This window comes from Diplotaxodon limnothrissa, linkage group LG17 (genome assembly GCF_057381915.1).
Source record: "Diplotaxodon limnothrissa isolate DT_005_m linkage group LG17, D_limnothrissa_male_GT1.1, whole genome shotgun sequence".
NCBI classification, from domain to species: domain Eukaryota; kingdom Metazoa; phylum Chordata; class Actinopteri; order Cichliformes; family Cichlidae; genus Diplotaxodon; species Diplotaxodon limnothrissa.
The window spans coordinates 8,953,598-8,975,274 of NC_140612.1; the positions used below are offsets into that span (position 1 = coordinate 8,953,598).

The 21,677-nt window shown below is 44.2% G+C and overlaps 1 protein-coding gene across 1 annotated transcript in view; it reads right to left on the bottom strand.

Annotated features, from left to right (window-relative positions):
* Window positions 1-21,677, bottom strand: part of gpc5b (glypican 5b) — a 62,557-nt gene that overhangs the window by 24,103 nt on the left and 16,777 nt on the right. Inside the window, exons 4-8 of the mRNA XM_085375611.1 lie at window positions 20,360-20,542; window positions 18,772-18,935; window positions 18,180-18,239; window positions 17,584-17,706; window positions 122-242 (exon numbers count right to left, since the gene is read on the bottom strand). Coding sequence (XP_085231737.1) covers window positions 122-242; window positions 17,584-17,706; window positions 18,180-18,239; window positions 18,772-18,935; window positions 20,360-20,542 — 651 coding nt within the window. The remainder of the gene's footprint in view (window positions 1-121; window positions 243-17,583; window positions 17,707-18,179; window positions 18,240-18,771; window positions 18,936-20,359; window positions 20,543-21,677) is intronic.

Genomic DNA, 21,677 nt, shown 5'->3' on the forward strand with positions numbered 1-21,677 from the left:
TGTTGTTAGGGTGGGAAAAATCTCAGTATCATCCATCTTAACATAAGAATTTGGGTAACACTTTATAAGACAGCCTTTGTTGGGAGTAACAAACTGGGAGAACACTGGGTTGAGCATTTACCTGTGTTAGCTGTTCCAGCCTCTGTTTTGCGCCCTTCAGGACAGGATCCGTATTGCGCACAGTCAGCTCGGGATTCTCCCTCTGGGCTTTTAAAGTGTTGCCAACCACACGACCTGCATAACTACAGAAAGGCAGAACATGAGAAAGATATGCAGTACTTCCTGTCCCAGTTTGTCTCTGTGTGAGTGTTGTTCTCCTGTCCCAGTTCTCTCCATTCACTATACTCGTGTGTTTAGTCAGAGTGCACTGGATTCATAGACACACATGCACACGGTCATATTTCCATTACTTCAGAGGATATTACATTTACTCACGCTGGTTTTGTCGAGTCTTATCCTGACCCCTCCATAATCACTACTTGCCCATAATCCAGATCTAACCCTAGCCTTAACATTAAACCAAGTTTTGAACTTATATGTTAATAATCTGTCTTTTGCACCTCTGACAGTAAGCAGCTACCAACAACAGTAAAGACAAGAAGTATTACAAGTACACAGACACATACATACCCTTTGCAAAAAGAAAAGTCACCATTTACTCCACAGTAATGGACTAACTTGTGATATGAGCTCATCTTTATGCAGATTAATCTTATTTCTTTACTTTTTTTCCCAGGGATATTTCATTGAAAACAGATGGACTGCTTACAGTAATTGCTATTAGTGGTTTTCAGCAAGGTTGTAAAATGATTCATCTTTAGAAATCACATTTTCCCACACACAGGAAACTGAAATTCAATTTACAAAGATGTTTTTTGTATAATTTAATATACGTTTAAGATATTTTAGTTCTTTGATAATTGTGTCTGTATATATATCTATATATCTATATAGATATATATATAGATATATATATGCATCATACATTTACATATCAATATATTACAGAGGTACCCACTATAGACGCGCTGAATTAGGACACAAGAATCAAGTGTTAAAATCATTTGAAAGGATATTACTTTACTTTAGAGCTGAGTAACTCTGCATGTTTTTAAATGATGCAATCAAAGTAAATTTAGTATTACAATTTATTCCATGCAACGAGTGCCATCTTTGATCATCTTGCATACTGATAGCTTTTTTCAATAACAGGCTGTAAGCAAGGATCACATCATTTTGTCTGGTGGGTGGATCAAAACGAAGATGAAGTGGGAGAAGAGCAAAAAAGAAGAAACAAAAGTTCATGAGTCACATTTTTCCATGTTCCAAACCAGCTTTGCTAGCTAATACAATCAACCACCAACTCAGTAACCACCGAGTCCACACCCTCAAAAGCACAAACACACTCTGGCAATGGCAACGAGGGAACAGGATTGTGGGAACCAAGGAGCAGAGACATGGTGGATGAATCTGAATTGATTTGAGTGATGCCAAGAGATGGTGCGGTGGTGAAGACCTCTTCTTCTGGAGCCATGCTTACTCTGCTGGTCTGGGATAAAATCCCATGTGAAACTTAACACAGTGTGGCCTTTAATTAAGTTTCTCAGATTGTTGTTGTGTTCTCACACAGATCAAGTTTTGATGCTCGTAAGTGTTCATGTCCTGAGGCCTTACTAAGTGAGTTCTAAATCTGTGCCTGGATTCATTACACCTGACTTGAACTAGCTACAGTAACTGATGTCACAAAAATGCTTATCAACTGTCCCTGTGAGAGAAGACGTTCCAAACCATCTTCATGCAAGTTCACATTAAATAGGCAGCCAAACACATATCACATCAAAAGATCAAACTGCATGCTTTGCTAATAAAGCGTGAGACTACAGATCCCCACGGGAAAATCAGGTCAACGGAGAGGCAAACTTCCTGTGAAGTAGGGGAAAAGAATACAGCATCAATAGAAACCGAAGCAAAGAGAATTAATTAAATATTATACTGCTGATGTTTTCATTAGCTTTAAACTGGTATGGTTAAAAAATATTAAGATAAGATAAGATAAGATAAGATAAGATAACCTTTATTAGTCCCACACGTGGGAAATTTGTTTTGTCACAGCAGGAAGTGGACAGTGCAAAAGTTATGACGCAAAAATTAGAATACAATAAGAATAAATACAGTACACAGCTGTACAGAATAGAATAAAATAATATACTATATACAGTAGAATAAAATAGAATAAAAATATACAATAAGATAAAAATAGAATACGAATGCTATATACAACTGAGTAAAAATACAACGATGCCAGAAAAGATTATTGCACTTAGTGTTATTGCACATGTGTGGATGAGTGTGTTTGTTCAGTTAAAGTCTTTGTTGTGGAGTCTGACAGCAGTGGGGAGGAAAGACCTGCGAAATCTCTCCGTCCCACACCGTGGGTGCCGCAGTCTCCCACTGAAGGAGCTGCTCAGTGCTGTCACAGTCTGCTGCATGGGGTGGGAGACGTTGTCCAACAGGGATGACAGCTTAGCCGCCATTCTCCTGTCACTCACCACCTCCACTGGGTCCAGAGGGCATCCTAGAACAGAGCTATTACAGGTTTTGCTTTTATGTTTCATAGGATGCATTATAAAAGTGTCAGGGGAAAAACAGCACTGTAAAAGCAAGCAGAGTTGCTACAGGAAAAGAAAAATGTGCAGCATTTAGTAAACATATTGGAGGGACTTATTTTTTCATGTGCGACTCTTATTAACTGCTTCATGGCTCTGCACTTGTAAACTTTCTATATTATTGAGTCTTTCATATCTCATGCTTATGTGTTGTTAAATGTGTTGCACTAAAATAATCGCTGATGAAAATATTGCAACAGAATCTTAGCTGACTGGCCTGAAGCTGTTTGTGCATGACTACTGCTGCAATGAAGGTACAGCATGTTAAATGTCACCACTAGATGTCAGTAGATTGCAGTTCTGTTTTCTGTCAGTCCGCTGTTTACCTCAGCTGTCAATATGTGCCCATGTCTATTTACTCTGGAGGTAGCTGTAAAACTTTGCATAAAGAGTCAGATACGAGTTACTAATTTGAGCTGCTGAGGACATCCTGAACTTTTAAGTCAGTTATCAGTGTTGTTTTTGCTACTGTTAGCTGCTAGCAGGTGTTAGGGAAACTTTCTGTGAATTGCATCTAATGTTATTCAAACACTTAGTGAATAAAGTCTGATAAAATGCAAGACAATCAAACTGTTTATCAGATGAAACAAACACTCGAGTCTAACATTAGCTAGCATAGTGTTAGCTAACCAGTCACTGCTTTCATTTAGCCGGCTTGTTGTTAGCCGTCTGGAAGCGGAGGGTCGCATATCTAATCTGCAACAATACTGGGAATAAATGAGCATGTTTATGCAAACTTCATATTTTAGAGCTCTGACCTCAGTTCAGGAGTTGAGGCTTGAGGTGAGAAGGAAGAGGATGAGATTATATTCAAATGCCAGTCATGTTGTTGCTTTCTTCTGTGTTTTCATTTCTTTAGTGAAAAGGAACCTATAATCAGATGGCAAAATATAGCTATGATGCTTCATATCTCCAGTCTGAAAGTGCAGGCACAAATTAAAATTTGCCTCCACGACGTACAAACACCCCTTCTCTTCTGCTATGTACGCTGCTCTCTAGCCACATAAATAAAATGCCATTAGGCACAACGATCTTGTCAATCTTGACCACTGTGTTTAAGATACAAAGGAAACATACAGTGGGGCAAAAAAGTATTTAGTCAGCCACCGATTGTGCAAGTTCCCCCACTTAAAATGATGACAGAGGTCAGTAATTTGCACCAGAGGTACACTTCAACTGTGAGAGACAGAATGTGAAAAAAAAATCCATGAATTCACATGGTAGGATTTGTAAAGAATTTATTCGTAAAGTAGGGTGGAAAATAAGTATTTGGTCACCTCAAACAAGGAAAATCTCTGGCTCTCACAGACCTGTAACGTCTTCTGTAAGAAGCTTTTCTGTCCCCCACTCGTTACCTGTATGAATGGCACCTGTTTGAACTCATCATCTGTATAAAAGACACCTGTCCACAGCCTCAAACAGTCAGACTCCAAACTCCGCCATGGCCAAGACCAAAGAGCTTTCGAAGGACACCAGGAAAAGTATTGTAGACCTGCACCAGACTGGGAAGAGTGAATCTACAATAGGCAAGCAGCTTGGTGTGAAAAAATCAACTGTGGGAGCAATCATCAGAAAATGGAAGACATACAAGACCACTGATAATCTCCCTCGATCTGGGGCTCCACGCAAGATCTCATCCCGTGGGGTCAAAATGATCATGAGAACGGTGAGCAAAGATCCCAGAACCACACGGGGGGACCTGGTGAATGACCTGCAGAGAGCTGGGACCAAAGTAACAAAGGTCACCATCAGTAACACACTACAACGGCAGGGAATCAAATCCCGCAGTGCCAGACGTGTTCCGCTGCTGAAGCCAGTGCATGTCCAGGCCCGTCTGAAGTTTGCCAGAGAGCACATGGATGATACAGCAGAGGATTGGGAGAATGTCATGTGGTCAGATGAAACCAAAGTAGAACTTTTTGGTATAAACTCAACTCGTCGTGTTTGGAGGAAGAAGAATACTGAGTTGCATCCCAAGAACACCATACCTACTGTGAAGCATGGGGGTGGAAACATCATGCTATGGGGCTGTTTTTCTGCCAAGGGGACAGGACGACTGATCCGTGTTAAGGACAGAATGAATGGGGCCATGTATCGTGAGATTTTGAGCCAAAACCTCCTTCCATCAGTGAGAACTTTGAAGATGAGACGAGGCTGGGTCTTCCAACATGACAATGATCCAAAACACACCGCCCGGGCAACAAAGGAGTGGCTCCGTAAGAAGCATTTGAAAGTCCTGGAGTGGCCTAGCCAGTCTCCAGACCTCAACCCCATAGAAAATCTGTGGCGGGAGTTGAAAGTCCGTGTTGCTCGGCGACAGCCCCAAAACATCACTGCTCTCGAGAAGATCTGCATGGAGGAATGGGCCAAAATACCAGCTACTGTGTGTGCAAACCTGGTAAAGACCTATAGTAAACGTTTGACCTCTGTTATTGCCAACAAAGGTTATGTTACAAAGTATTGAGTTGTATTTTTGTTATTGACCAAATACTTATTTTCCACCCTGATTTACGAATAAATTCTTTACAAATCCTACCATGTGGATTCATGGATTTTTTTTTCACATTCTGTCTCTCACAGTTGAAGTGTACCTCTGGTGCAAATTACTGACCTCTGTCATCATTTTAGGTGGGGGAACTTGCACAATCGGTGGCTGACTAAATACTTTTTTGCCCCACTGTAAACATGGCATGTCATGGTCCGCGGCCCGGCGTCCGGGGTGCTGCTGGGATGTCCACGCCCACGAGCGTGGCTGCTAACCCCACACCTGCATCCCATCCCAGGCGATCACCAGGTGGACTATTTAATCCTGCCCTACCTGCTGCTCCACGCCAGTCCGTAGTCGCCTCTCAGCGATCACAACTCGGCGTGGTTTTTTCGAGCCACCTGCCTGTCCACCTGTCCGCCTGAGATTTGGTTCACATTCAGCTTCGCCGTCTCGACCCCTTTTGGAGCTCCACCCCCCCTCTGGTTCACTCGGCCCGGCTATCACCCCTCTCACAGCCCCGCTCTCGGCGTTCCCTGTGCGGTCCCTCGGTTTCGTCTGGTTTCATCCGTTGTTTTTCTGGCTACCCTCACGGGACACCTTTAGTTGCAATAAAAATTACTTTCTTTATTCGCTCCTACCCTAGTGTGTGTGTTCTGCTACTGGGTCCTGCCTGCGCTCGGAACTTCGGTTCATGACAGTACGGACTGGCCAGTATGGACCCAGCAGATCCACTCCGCTCCGCTATTAATAAACAGGGCGCTATCCTCGGTCGCCACGATCAGCAGCTCCAGTCTCTCCAAGACCGTTGTCAAGAGCTCAGTGACACTCAGAATAAATTACAAACTAGGCCGTCCGACCCCGTGCACCGCGGCGTGTCGCCTCCGCCGCTGGAACCCTTCCACGGGGAGCTGGACCTGTGTGGGGGGTTCCTTTTCCAGTGCTCCTTGTTTTTCAGTCGCACGCCTCACGCGTTCCCCACGGATACTGCTAAGATCTCCCACTTCGTGGGATTGTTACGGGGGCGTGCTCTAGCATGGGCTGAAGCCTACTTAAATTCTCACCCCATTCGTGATTGCGATTACGATGACTTACTGGAGGAGTTCCAGGCTACGTTTTCCCCTCCGGTATCGGAGGACGATGCCGCGCAGAAGTTGCTGGGGCTCCGTCAGGGGCGGCGCAGTATTGCGGAGTACCTAGTTGAATTCCGTACTCGAGCGGTCGCCGTGGGTTGGCCCGATTCGGCTCTTCGTGGGGTTTTTTTACGGTCGTTAAATGACCAGATGAAGGACCAACTAGCTTTTCACGAGGAGACCAGATCCTTTGATGAATTGGCCTCCCTCTCCCGTAGGATTGACAGACGCTTGCGGGAGAGGGATGCCGAGCGGCGGTCTAAGCCTATGGGCTCCGTATTGCGCCCCGGGTTTCGTGTTTCTCCGCCCCCGCCCCCAGCTGCGTGTGCGCGCTCTCCGTCGCCGCCCCCGCCTGAACCCATGCAGATCGGACGCTCTCGGCTTTCTCCGGAGGAGAGGGAACGCCGATTTCGGGCTGGAGAATGTCTGTACAGTAAAGATGAGGCGCTCTCACTCCCGCCTCACCGTCCATATGACTGTGCTATCGATCTGCTCCCGGGAGCTTCGCTGCCCTCTAGCAGATTATACAACCTGTCTCGCCCCGAAAGAGAAACCATGGAGAATTACATCCAGGAGTCGCTAACTGCAGGACGTATTAGGCCGTCATCCTCTCCCGTGGCTGCGGGTTTTTTCTTCGTGGGAAAGAAAGACGGGACGCTCCGCCCGTGCATCGATTACAGGGGCTGAATGACGTCACCGTCAAAAACAAATATCCCCTCCCACTCATTAGTTCTATTTTTAACTCACTCCAGGGAGCTACGGTCTTCACCAAACTAGATCTGCGGAACGCCTACCACCTGGTACGGATACGTGAAGGCGACGAGTGGAAGACCGCCTTCAATACCCCACTAGGGCATTTTGAATATCTAGTGATGCCGTTCGGGTTAACGAACGCCCCGGCGGTTTTTCAAGCCCTAGTCAACGACGTGTTACGGGATTTCCTGAACGTGTTTGTTTTTGTTTACCTGGATGATATTTTGATTTTCTCCAAGACGCTGGAGGACCATCGCATCCATGTGAGGAGCGTGCTACAACGGCTGCTCGAAAATAGACTGTACGTAAAAGCGGAAAAGTGTGAGTTCCACGCCTCATCCATTTCCTTCTTGGGCTACATCCTCGCTGGTGGGCAGGTGAAGACCGACCCGGTGAAGATCAAAGCAATATTGGAATGGCCGGTTCCGGAGACACGAAAGAAGCTTCAGAGCTTCTTGGGGTTTGCGAATTTTTATCGCCGTTTCATTCGAAACTACAGCCAGGTGGCCGCGCCTCTCACCCAACTCACCTCACCCAAGGTGTCTTTCACATGGTCCCCTGAGGCCCACGCAGCCTTCGCTAAATTGAAGCGATTATTCACGTCCACACCCATTCTGACCCATCCTGACTCTTCTAAACAGTTTGTTGTTGAGGTCGACGCATCTGATGCGGGAGTCGGGGCGGTTCTTTCCCAGCGGTCTGGGCCCCTGAACAAACTCCGGCCGTGCGCCTTTTTCTCACGCCGACTCACCCCCGCAGAGAGGAATTACGACATCGGCGACAGGGAACTCCTAGCGGTAAAACTCGCATTGGAGGAATGGCGTCACTGGCTGGAGGGGACCGAACAGCCCTTCGTTATATGGACGGATCATAAAAATCTACTGTACCTTAGAACCGCCAAGAGGTTAAATCCCCGTCAAGCTCGCTGGTCCCTATTCTTCGCCCGCTTCAACTTCACACTCTCCTATCGTCCCGGGTCACGAAACATCAAACCCGATGCGCTCTCCCGTCTGTATTCCCCCGACAGCGAGGCGCCCCCCCCCCCCGCCACCATCCTGCCTGCCTCCTGCGTGGTGGGTGCTCTCACCTGGGAGATTGAGGAGACCATTCGCCAAGCGCTCCCGGGGGACCCTGACCCAGGGACTGGACCGCTGGGACGGCGCTTCGTTCCCGCCGCCGCCCGGGGAGCAGTCATCCACTGGATCCACACAGCACGATTCGCGTGCCACCCGGGCGTGAGCAGAACGGCGCGCCTCCTCAGCAGACACTTCTGGTGGAAATCGCTACTACGGGACGTGAGGGACTACGTGTCTGCCTGTGCCGTCTGCGCTCGTAATAAATCATCCACGAAACATCCCATGGGCCAGCTCCACCCACTCACTACTCCCCACCGGCCCTGGTCTCACATCTCGCTCGACTTTGTTACCGGTCTCCCCACCTCTTCTGGAAAATGTGTCATCCTCACCGTTGTGGATCGGTTTTCTAAGGCCGCCCACTTCGTCCCGCTAGCCAAGCTGCCCTCGGCTGCTGAGACTGCCCAAGCGTTAGTCACGGAAGTCTTCAGGCTCCACGGAATTCCCCTGGACATTGTCTCCGATCGCGGTCCCCAGTTCACCTCACAAGTGTGGAGGACCTTCTGCTCCATTCTCGGCGCCAAGGTCAGTTTGAGTTCAGGTTTCCACCCGCAATCCAATGGGCAAACTGAACGCCTTAATCAGGAGCTGGAGACTATGCTGAGGTGCGTAGCCAGTCAAAACCCCTCCTCCTGGGTTACTTACCTGCCCTGGGTGGAGTACGCCCACAATACTCACACCTCGTCCTCCACCGGCTTCTCTCCTTTCGAAGCGTCCCTCGGGTATCAGCCTCCGCTCTTCCCGGAAGAGGACCTGTCCCTCTCCGTCCCGTCGGCCCCTCATCACCTCCGGCACTGCCAACGTGTGTGGCGCTGCGCTCGCCGCGCCCTCCTGCGCGCAAAGGAACGACAGGCGCACTACGCCGATCGTCGCCGCGCCCCAGCCCCTGACTACCAGCCGGGACAGAAGGTTTGGTTGGCTGCTGGGAACATCCCGCTCCGGGGCACGTCCCGCAAACTGGCTCCCCGTTTCATCGGGCCGTACGAAGTGGACAGAGTCATCAACCCGGTGGCAGTCAGGCTCCGGCTTCCGGCCTCTCGGCGTGTGCATCCACGTTCCATGTATCTCAACTTAAGCCGGTCCGCCTCAGCCCCCTGTGCCCTCCTTCCGAGCCCCCTCCTCCCGCCCGGCTCGTCGGCGGCCATCCGGCCTATGCGGTCCGGCGGATCCTGGATGCGCGCCGGCGCGGGCGCGGCTGGCAGTATCTTGTGGATTGGGAGGGGTACGGCCCCGAGGACCGCCTCTGGGTCCCGCGCTCCTTCATTCTGGACCCTCGTCTCATCTCTGCTTTCCGTGCTTCTCTCCGCAGGCGGGGTCCCGGCCGGTCGCCTGGGGGCGACCCTTGAGGGGGGGGTACTGTCATGGTCCGCGGCCCGGCGTCCGGGGTGCTGCTGGGATGTCCACGCCCACGAGCGTGGCTGCTAACCCCACACCTGCATCCCATCCCAGGCGATCACCAGGTGGACTATTTAATCCTGCCCTACCTGCTGCTCCACGCCAGTCCGTAGTCGCCTCTCAGCGATCACAACTCGGCGTGGTTTTTTCGAGCCACCTGCCTGTCCACCTGTCCGCCTGAGATTTGGTTCACATTCAGCTTCGCCGTCTCGACCCCTTTTGGAGCTCCACCCCCCCTCTGGTTCACTCGGCCCGGCTATCACCCCTCTCACAGCCCCGCTCTCGGCGTTCCCTGTGCGGTCCCTCGGTTTCGTCTGGTTTCATCCGTTGTTTTTCTGGCTACCCTCACGGGACACCTTTAGTTGCAATAAAAATTACTTTCTTTATTCGCTCCTACCCTAGTGTGTGTGTTCTGCTACTGGGTCCTGCCTGCGCTCGGAACTTCGGTTCATGACATGGCAGCTTCTGCAAATTGGTGCCTACTCCTGTGTAATTTGAGAATGTATCTGTTTCTTGGAACAATTAATTAATTAATTATAATAAATGAGTGCAATATTATTTTTGTCGACAAAATAAACTCAAACTCAACTGACTGTACCTTTAACGAAAAATGTTCCCAAATCCGATGATCTCTGCAGGATAAAACAAAATGGTCAAGCTTTATAAATGAAGACAGTTTGGGTTATACTTAAATTAGGTGGCTTATCCATTAATCTCATCACATGATACGGACCATATCTTTTTCTGTATTGCTACATAAACAAAAGAAACATTTCAAACACCGTCACCATGGGAACTGGGAACATTGATTGCCAATGAACAACAAGAGATCATAAGATGCATGCTGCCTAATCCTCTGTACATTCAAAGCATTTGATTCTGTAGTTTTTTAGCTGCATGACTGGTATGAGAGTGTGTTGCTAACACAAGCAGGATATGAGAGCACATGTACTGTGCCCACAACAGAATGAAGTAATAAAAACAAGATAATGGACTACATGTAATATGAACAGGATATTGACGTACATCTACATGAAGATGTGTAATAAAAGGCAACAAAATCAAAGGCAGCAAAAAACAGCATGAAAGAGCAAGAAGCGAAGGGCAATAATGAAAAAGGGTGATGAACAAGAAAGCAAAACGAGAAATAAAAGCTCAATTAAAAACCACAGACCTTCCCTTAAGGGGAAAATCCCAAGATTCCACAGACTCCAGCAAAGAGTTTAGGGATCAGTGTCAACAGCGCACATCCAGTGAATTTGTTAGTGTCAACACCTCACACATACTGCTGGCATATTTCATGTTTCCTTTTATCTTGATCTAAGCTGGGAACATACCTGACATCATTTGAAACAATGCAGCCAAGACTGACAGACAGCTGATTTGACCTTTATATATACAAGGCTGACTGAATCTATACTTTCTTTTACCGCCACGAAAAACAAGTAAATTAATATAAATGGAACAAGCACAAAAGGACCAAGCAGGCGTGGATATGAACATTATTAGGTATCAGTGCACGAGTACACTAACTATAAGACAGGCGTTTCCTCCAGGGGATAAAAAGATTTACATGTCTGTAAATTGTATCCAGATAATGAACAACAGTACTTTTCCTCCAAGTCACAGAAGAAGTGTTTCGGTGTAGACAGACATACTTTTGTTGCAGACGAGTGTTTCTATTGGATATTTAAATGTAAATTTCTCAGAGAGTCAGATATTAGAGGTTTTACATTCTGTGACCTTCTCCATATTAATATGCAAATAAATGTAATATATCTCTATGTGGACACTGAGACCGTGATGGATTTTGCCGTGTTTATATGCATAGCTTTTAGTAAAATTACTACAGCCTGCAAAAAGCACAAACACACAAAAATATGCTCTCACTGACCACTTTATTAGGTACACCTGTTCAACTGCTAGTTAACACAAACGTTCAGTGTATTTAGACATATAAACATGGTTAATACGACTTACTGAAGTTCAAACTAAGCAAATAAATGGGGAAGAGGAGGGATTTGGATATGGCGTGATTGTTGGTTGCAGACAGGCTGATTTGAGTATTTTAGAAACTGCTGAGCTACTGGAATTTTCCCACATAACCATCTCAGGGGTTTACAGAGCTTGGTCGGAAGATGAAAAGATATACAATGAGCCGCAGTTTCTTGATAAAAAACAAAACAAATTTGATACTGCTTTGAGCTAACAGGAAGGCAACAGCAGCTCAAATAACCCATCATGACAATCAAGCTATGCAAAAGAGCATCTCTCAACGCACTGGGGTTTAAACCTTGAAGCTTCAGTATGAGTTGATGAGTCAGTGAAGCTCGCTTCTGTCTGATGATTGTGATACTGGGGTCAGCTATTGAGGATATCCTGAACCCCTCTGGCCCTAAACACTGCTGTGTTTGCCGTTGTTAGCTGGTGTTAGCCACGTTGAAGTCGATCTAACACTATATGGACTGTGACGATACAATGTGAGAATGTAGTGAAACTGTTTGAGGTCTGACTGTAGTTCAGGAGATGAGGCTTGGGGTGAAGAAGCAGAAGATGAGGCGGAAATGAGGGAGGAGAAGGAGGAGAAACACATAATGAGAAAAGCTGAATGTCCACTAGGCCACTGTTTTCATGGTGGCGAGGGAACATGGCCGCCTCCGCAAACCAGTGCCCACTCCAGTGTATTTCTACACTTATGAGAACCCATCAGTTTGTTGGGAGATATAATTACGCACAAATCAATATATCTTTATTAATACAATAATTTCCTATTAAATAACAATAAAAATGACCTATTCTACCTTTAAAAACTCATTTTTGTTGGCAGTACCGCATCTTTCCCTGTTTTTCTGAGGAGATTACACATGCAACTGTGCAAAGGTTACTGAAATCACAGCAAAGATTTACCATCTGGCAATCATACACATCCTTTTCAACTGGAGATGAAAGTGTCCACAGCATCTGCACATCTGAAACATTTTCTCATGTCTAATACCAGCTGTCCTGCTGAATGTATTGGAAGCTGTCATTGCTATTGGCCCAGATTACAGATGTCCCAGCTGTGCTGCTTATTCGGCGCCTGATGATAGTATTGCAGGAACTGTGGCGTGTAGACAACACATAGAGGTGTGACTGTGAGTGACACTTAATGAGATCTGGAGAACGACACACATAAATCACCAGCAGCACGATGACAACGCTCCTCTGCCGCTGCCCTTAGTTACTGCGAGGTTGCTAACAGTGACACGCATAGCGCTCATTTCTTAAGGTGCCTCCCTGCAGCGTTAAAGGATCGCACACACACACACACAAAATTATAACACCTGAAATGGTGATCTGATCTGAGGGAGGAGTGCAATTATAGGCGTCGCAACCTCAGTTGTAAATCTAGCTGCATTCCTGTGGAGACATTTAATTAGCCCGTTCAACCCCACTCCACACACACACACACACACACACACACACACACACTTATAATATGCATACATAGGCTACACAAAGTAACACACTGTACCCACACCTGAGGGATAAACCTGTATTTCTTGTGCCAGATGAAAGTACAGTGTGGTTTAGACTGGTCTGGGGGAAAAAAGCAGTTCTCTACTTTCTACCTCAGGGTTCAGGACATTTCTGTCTTGGACTGTTACATGTCTTCATAAAACATTAAGGGGTGATGTAAATCAGAGGTGGACATTTGAACACACACACAAACACAGGACGCATAAATAGACCGGGTATGGTAGGTTTTTAGTGAAAAGGACAGAGTTAATGCGCGGTCGCTAAAGATGTTGATCTGTTGCTTCCCTCTTCTGGAGGCAATCAGCCATTACAGATCTAACTGCAATCAGAAGGTCCACATTCATCACACATGTGCCCACAGCGATGTTTCTACTCATTCTAGATAATTAGGCCTGAGTGAAAGAAATACATTTGCTTGTACTGCACGCGTGCAAACATTTCACTGCAAACTTTTAATGTGGAGTATGCTATTAGCTGTGGGTTGCCTTTCACTTAAAGTGACAATGACCAACACAAAGTTGAGGGAGTGCATTCCCAACCTCAGACTATTTGGGGAGTGTGTGAATGCAGTGCGAGCCAGCATTAACAAACTCTGTGTCAAAATGAGTTTTTGCTTTTCCATCTTAGACAATTAAAACATTCGCCATGAAATGCATTCAGTAAGATGACCCTAAATGACAGTGATTCGGCCCTGTCCTGAGTTGAATCTGGCAAAACTTGTGAAAATACTTGTGCGACTTGATTATGAATGTGGAACGCCATAAATGCTTTTGAAATATGAAAATAAAAGTTAAAAAAATCGGTTTAGATCACTATTCTGAATACAGCTCTTATTCAACTCTAGTTGTTCTAGAGTCTCACTTGTGAGCGGCGCACCTTTGGGGGAGTGTGTGTAAGTGGATATATTAGGATGGCCCAGAGCCACTGGAGGATTATGTGCTGCCAGCTGGGTCCTGTCACCTGTATGCTTAGTTTATAAAGAATTTGGCGTCGGGCCTTCTCTGATGGTACTGTTTTCTCACTTGTGTCCGACTTTCAGACTATTTGTAAATTGATGCTCTCTCATTTATTCTCAGCGCATCAGACCCCACGCCCCACATCTGATAAACCTGGCTGTGCCTTCTGACCAGATTAGGAGACAGCTGGAGAAGCTACATGACTTCCACTGCTGAAACAAAAAAAAAAAATCAGCTAAATAAAGTTGTTTTTCTTCTTCTTTAGTAGTTATTTAAGATGCACTTAGGAACAGATATTTTAACTGCAATATTTAAATAAGTTGGATTTGGATACCGGAAAACAGACGACACCTACTCTTGTGCTCCAGTCTAGTCTCCCTACAATGTAGGTGTAACCATCTTCATTGTCATGCCAACTTGTAACCATGAAAAAAAAGGGGGCCTATAATCTGCCCTCTGCTCCTCCATCATCCACTCTCAGACTTTCTCATCATTTATCTTTTTCACACATGCACAAACACACACTTTCACCAACACCAGACATTTGTAAGTGAAGTGGGTCAGAGGGCGGAGGAGATGAATGGAGGTCTGAATAGCAGGATGGAGAGATGAATGGATGGCTGAATTAATGGGAGAATGGGTGGATGGATTGATGGATGAATGAGAGAAGAAGATGTAAAGAGGTCAGAGAAGCACAGACTGGCTGCGCTCCAGCACAGGCCAAGGGCGACATCTCTTCTAAACCTGTTATGAGAGTGAGTAAAACATCAGGCTGGAATGATGGTGGCGGATTTTTTAATATTTAATTCAAGACCTTTTACACAAAATTGGAGGGAATGCAGGGATATCTAGTTTGGAATGGACCGGTAAAGAATGTAGATGTGGGAAATGTCCCAACAGGTTAAAATGTTAAAGAAAGGACAGAGTAAGGACAGGTATTTTACTCGATATGTTCATTCAGCATCTGAAATCATGGGCATTATAATAAATAAGATCAATAAGATCCCCAGCATAAAACTTAAGCGACACCAGTGATGAGAGCAGACTTGCTTTTGCATGGTTTTTCTTTGTCTGGTACATCAGGCCACCAATAGCTTGCTAATTTGTGGATTTCTCAACATGTAACAATGCAATTTTTAGCGTTATTATCCTTTTAAAGTGTTTCCTGCTCCAGTTTTCTTTAAATATCCAGTGAAAAAGAAAAAGCAAAGCCGATAAATATATATGAGGATCACTGACTTCAGCGGCATCAACGGTGAAGAAAGAAAGAGCGTAGCGTGTGTAGGATGTCCTTCAAGGCAACACGGCTTGTTTCGTATGGTTGGTAGACCTTCAATAAATAAACCTTCTCTATCACAGGAACAGATTCCCTGCTGAGACGGATAGAACGGGCTCACATCTAAGTGAGTGTGCTCCAGAGGAGTGTGTGTATTGCCGGGTGCATGTTGGTATGTTTGCTGCTCGGTATGTGTGGAAGAATGCGTCTCGGAGCACATTTGTCTAAGCGTGTGTGTGCTTGGTACATGTGTGCGTGTGTGGGTCCATTTGTCTTGTTACTAGTTTAAGCTGCCAAAGTAATCACCATGAGAAAGACTCTGGAAACGAACTCTCTAACCTTCACAACCCCTGCCCTGGCAACTATAGGAGCCACACACACACACACACACACACACACACACACACACACACACACACACACACACACACACACACACACACACACACACACACACACACAGACACATTTTAAATAGATATTATGCTCTGAATGTGGATGGGTTTTTTTTTTAACATGACCAAAGTTGCAAATAAAAATATCTATGCTCTGTATGGCATTATAGTGACATGACAGGCTTAATATGGTCATCTCAGGCATGCTATTGTGCTTGTACTTGTACAACTTGTCTACTGTACCTACTGCTTAAACCTTCTGTTTGTCAGTGACAACGAATCAGAAGAATTCTGTCTTAAAAGGAGCTTTTTAGGGAAAGGAACTAAAACATCTCGTTTCGAACAGTGGATGAAATGAGACAGCATCAAGTTCCAGTGTAAGATAAATAGAATGTAATTATTAATAACGAATAGAGTTAAAGAATTAAAAAAACAAAACAAAGCGTGGAGCTAGAAAGAAGCATAAAAGGGTCAGTTTTAGGTAGCAAAAACAATGACAGAATTCAGCTCATTGCATGTGAAATACAACAGGATAGGATAACATACTGGGCTGGAATTTACATTGAATGGTGGGTAAATGCTAGAATAAACTGAAACCAATACAGTATCTCTGTCTCCTCAGTATTCATGCAACATGGGTTACTGTAGCTTCTGAACCATAGCAACAGTACAGACAGCAGGAGCAATACTTCAGCTGCTGGAGGGAGAAATGAACAAGAAATTGGCCTTGAATTGTCCATGCAGTCCATGCCTCACTCAGGCTCAAGCGATGCAAACATCTAGAAACATAAATTTGTCCCATTAACAGAATCTACTCTTGTTTTTTCATCTCATCTCTGACCTTACATTCAGTACATTTCTGTATCAGTTAATTCATGTTTTGTGTAGTTGATATATATATAAGTATGCACACTAGATCTTAACTGAATATAGAACTATGAGTAGAGCCAGTTATAGGATAAAATCCAATATTTAAATATATTAGTCAACATTTTTTTTCTTTCAGAAGCAACAGTTTTCTCTAATATTTGTTATGTCCAGCTATTTATTTACTCATTTATACTCTTCCAGACTCTGCACAGATCAATTTGTTTTTGTGCCGTTCAAATGTGTACTGCCAAGAGGAAAGTTACAGATTCAATTTTAACAGATACAACATCAACACTCATAACATGGCTGAAGGGTGTTTCTGCCATCTCTTCTTAGATTTTTATTTTCATTATAAATGCTCATGCCAGCCAACAATAACAGCCAGCCAATAAATCAGGCTCTAGCTATGGAGGTAGCTGTCACTGGGTTTATCCAACACTGATAAAGTAAAAATGGTGAATAAATGGTGAAATTCAAAAGGAGAGACACAAATGCATTACACTGCTAACACAACATCAGCTCTTTGCAAGCATCCACATACAGCATGCTAACGCAAAGCTAGCAAAGAACCCAGTGATGTTAAAGGTGAGTATCTGCAGACCCCAGTTCAGTGGCCCGAGCCTGAACTTCAACAGGTAACATAAGCAGTTATGGGCAGAGTTGCAGCGTTGTAGCCTTCATTTCTACCTTTTCGTGTTTCTAGAGTAGAATCATTTTGGCGATTGCTTTTGAGTCTGTTTGGTCTGGTTTTCAACTTAGCTTTGTGCGCAGGTACGTATGGAAACACAAAGAGAAAGATCTTATGTGTCCTCATGAGGATAGGGATTTGTGTTACTGTGTGGAACTGTAGCCTAAGGATTATATTGTTAACTGGTAATGTGTCTCAGGTCATTTTACAGGGTAACCTGAAAGCAAGTAGACAAATTCTGCCTGTTTTTTGGTACATCATAGTTGTAAAAAAGCATTTGTCACAGAATAAAACATATCGCAATGCACACAGACCTCTCTACGACATCTTGGCCGCTCCAGCATGTGTGCTGCTCCACTTCCATCTCACTTTCACAAAGCATCTCTGGCAACTCGGTGAAAAACCACTGGTACCGCTGGATAGAGCCCTCAAACTCTCTGAAAAAGAGTAGGAGTTGTGCACAGCTGAATGCTCGGGTTGTTGTTAATAAGAGTTGAGGCGGTGTACCATATGCCTTTATTTGTCTCAATTTAGACTGTCAAGTCCAATTCGCTGCAAAATCCCTTCTGATAGACCGAAGGCAACAAAAGGAAGCCACACAGACTCCCTTTAGATAATGACTGTGTAATAAAAATCCGATATTTGGGTTCATTTACTACGTTTTCTTAGAGTTCCAAGTTTAGGAAAATACTATATCATTTATGTGGAACAATTACATGAATTACGTGATTTTACCATGATAGTGTAATGTAATAATACAGCCATAGAGAATCATTTCACATGAATTTCTTGGAATATGACTACTTTTAATGGCAACAGACACAACTAAGGCTAGATAAAAATCACGAATGGTTATCCTCTGACTTCTTGATTTTAGGGTGATTTAATAGTTCATAAATACAACAATTACCTTGATATTTTTTTCAGGTTTCCACTCTTCTCCCCTCTGCTACCTTTAAGAGGGAATGACCTAGTGCAAACACAAAGAAATGAACAATTCTTTTCACTTGATTTCCATCAGCAACATAATAATCAAAGATGTTCTGGGACATCCTCGCCTTTTTACACACATATGTAGAAAGCACAAGGCATATGTGCCATATAGAAGCCTGAGTTTGAGAGAGGAATGGTAACGCATTCAAAAGAATGCAGGCAACAGTGACAAAAGTCAGAACATTTATGAAGTAAGACACAATGTGAAAAGAAGGCGTTGGACTTGAAGTTAGTTACAAAGCAGCTTAAATAACATGTCATATGTGAAATTTGTCAACCTAACGCCTCATGTGTGTAGGATAATAGCTGAGCCATCAGCTGGTAAGAGCTGCTCTCAGCTGATTGAGGGCTGAGCTTTCTGTTCTGCTTATGCCCATACTTCCCCTGCAATACGTGAATGACAAATATAAAAAAAATAACACTACTCCATCCTCCTTTACAGGCCCCAAATATTTCCATCTTCTCTAACAATAAGCAATGCATATCAGCAGATCCAGTATGTTACTCACCTCCGGGATTGCAGCCGCAATCGTCGATGAACTGGTGGACCAACTGAAGGAGGCAAAGTCGCAGGCGACCTCTCCAAGTTTGCTGATGTTGTAGTGTGCACGGTAGTTGACTGTGGACCCATCATCACAGGACCAGCTGCCTGGCTGCCGCACACTTTCTCTACCTGAGGAAACACTGGATGATAACTTTGGGCTGCTTTTCAGAGGAATGCTGAATGATGTACATGGACTATTATGCACGTTTATCTAGACCACGTGTCATGTTTAAGATGTGTTCATTAGTATTGGTAAATGGATGAACTGAGAGACAATGCTAGTTTTTTCTTCCTTGCAGTAGATTAGAGATTAGACTACTTGTCAATATGCTCAGTCAAACTGGCATTACCAGTTGGAGAAGCTAACTTTGACTTATTTGACTAAGTGCTCAGCTAAGTCTTTATTGCACCAAGGATGTTGAAGCCTGTGACCACTGACTCATGTCATTAGGAGGCATGCCGAGTGCCCAGTAAATTTAATAGCTGGTAGTTTTTTGGTTATTATTGCAATAAATACACAAAAGATTAGCTTCATACCAATTATTCAGTTATAGAATGGGGATGGGCAATTAATTTTTCCCAAGGGGCTACATGAGGAAATGGGACCGTTTTTGGAAGCGCCGATATTAATTTCATTTCCTTATAGATTTAACGTTGTAAGCTTCCACGACTGTCCCATCTACTCATGTGGTCCCTGGGAAAATTCATTTCCCACACCTGCATTAGTGTTTAATTTTCTAACACTGGTTGTCAGGTTCTCTAAGAGAACAGAAATCAGTGTTGTCTTAACCTTAGCATTAAGTGTAGCCAATATTTCATTTAACCAACTGTCATGCGTCACATGGATGAAGAACTTTGATCAAATATTTAATGAAGGGGCATTTTCTTATCAGCCACAATTAGCAGTGCAATTATGTCTGTGTATGTTTGTTTACCTCTCAGGAATCTACTCTAAGTCCACAATGTTCTCTCAAAGTTGGACGACTACTCTATTGCTTCCTCCAACAGTGTGTGCATGCATGCATGTGTTTGTGTGTCGTCTGTTTGTCTACAGATTAGCCACAGAAACTTTCTCATCACTCTGAACCAAGCTGCATTCTGGGTATCGGTTGTCCCGCCAACCACAGTCTTTGTCTGGCACTGGATCTATATTCACACTCACATACATGCTCACGCACACACACAGACTGAAAGGAACCCCAGATTCTCTAAAGAGAATGAGGCTGTTTTTAGCCCATCTAGGTACAAGGCTTTTCTAAGAAGCTCCAACTGCCAGGCTGAAAGAAACCCATGGCCTTCCTTCCTCTGTGTCCAAAATTCAAATGACTTTATTATTGAGGCATATGTGTAACGATGCTTAGGGACCGGATGCTCATCTTTTTTTCTTTTTTTTTTTGAGTTTGAAGCACTTTAACATTACATATTTAAACTTTTTTTCCCCCAGTTGATTTGCATCCACATGACTACATGTCATATTCTAAACAATTATAAGTGTAGCCAGTATAAAGCAAACCAAACATCATCCCCAACATCAAATTATCTCTTTTGCTTACTGTGGCTGTGATGCGTGGCCCATGCAGCTGCGCATGTAGTATGGCATCATTTACATGGTGTCTCACAGCTAAGAGAGCTAACTCCATGCTGTTGTGGTTGCTGCTGGTTGCTAAAGTAGCAGCTAGGCGTTGAAGCAATACCACCAGACTCCCCCAGGGGCCACCCAGCTCAGATACACCCACCTAGAAAAAAAAGAGAGGAGAAAAGACGAAGAATGAGAAAATGCAGATCACATACAGTGCTTCCTCTGAATCAGAGAAGACTATCTATATCTATATATCTATATATATTCTCTTTAAGTCTTTACTCAATATGAATTTGAATTTATTGTTGGATTTCTGTCTTTGTTGTCTATGATTTCTATCTGTCTAACATTTCACTGTGATTTTGTGCTTTTTAGATATAATTCAATTTAACTTAATAACTGAATTTCTCTTTAAATACATTGTTTCCCCCGCCTCTCTCTTTGCTCTGCGTGGGTTTTTCTTTCCTTCTCATTACTGAGGAGGATAAACATGTTCAGAGTTGTTGTTTTTTTTAATCACACTTTCCTTGCATCCAAGAAACTCTCAAGTGAGACGAACAGTGCCATCTTCTAGTTTTGTGCTATAAAGAATTCCCCCTGGGCGCTGGTACAGCTGTCCAGCAAATTTCAAAGCAGACTAGTAAGAAGCACGGAAGAGACTGCCAATTCTCTTGGCAATGCTCTTGTTATCTGTCAGTCAAAATGTAATGTGGGAATGATCTGTTGGTGGTAAAATTCTCTGAATGATTCAGCAGAATGAGAGATGGCTGCATTAGTGCGAATTTGGTAACTGTCTCGCCCCTTGACAGCGGGATACAAATTCTCTGGTGCCTCCCACGCATCTAAAACACTGTCTTCTTCAAATCGCACACTGAACCCAAAAGGGAGTCCAGTAGGTTCTGCAGAGATTACAAATGAGAAGATTTAGAAGAGCAAAAGTGTCACTGCAACAATATATGTAAAATGTTTTCTTTCTAAAGCTGATCTAAACAGGACGAAACTCACTTTTCTTGCTGGGTTTATTCACTGAGCACAAAGAGCAATCGGGTGATTATCTAAGATTAGCATAAAAAGTGTAAGCTAGCCTGACTTTAACCAGTTAAAAAATATATGTACCAGAACCTCTGGAGCATAGACTGTACAGTGGGGAAAATCCCCTGTTAAATTTGTAACCTCGCTCACTTTCTGCACCAAGTACTAAGTCATGTTTTGCTTGGAGATCAAACACTTATATCACTCCATAACGATTTAAATCGATAAATCGATATATAATTATTTTGGTTATTTTGGCT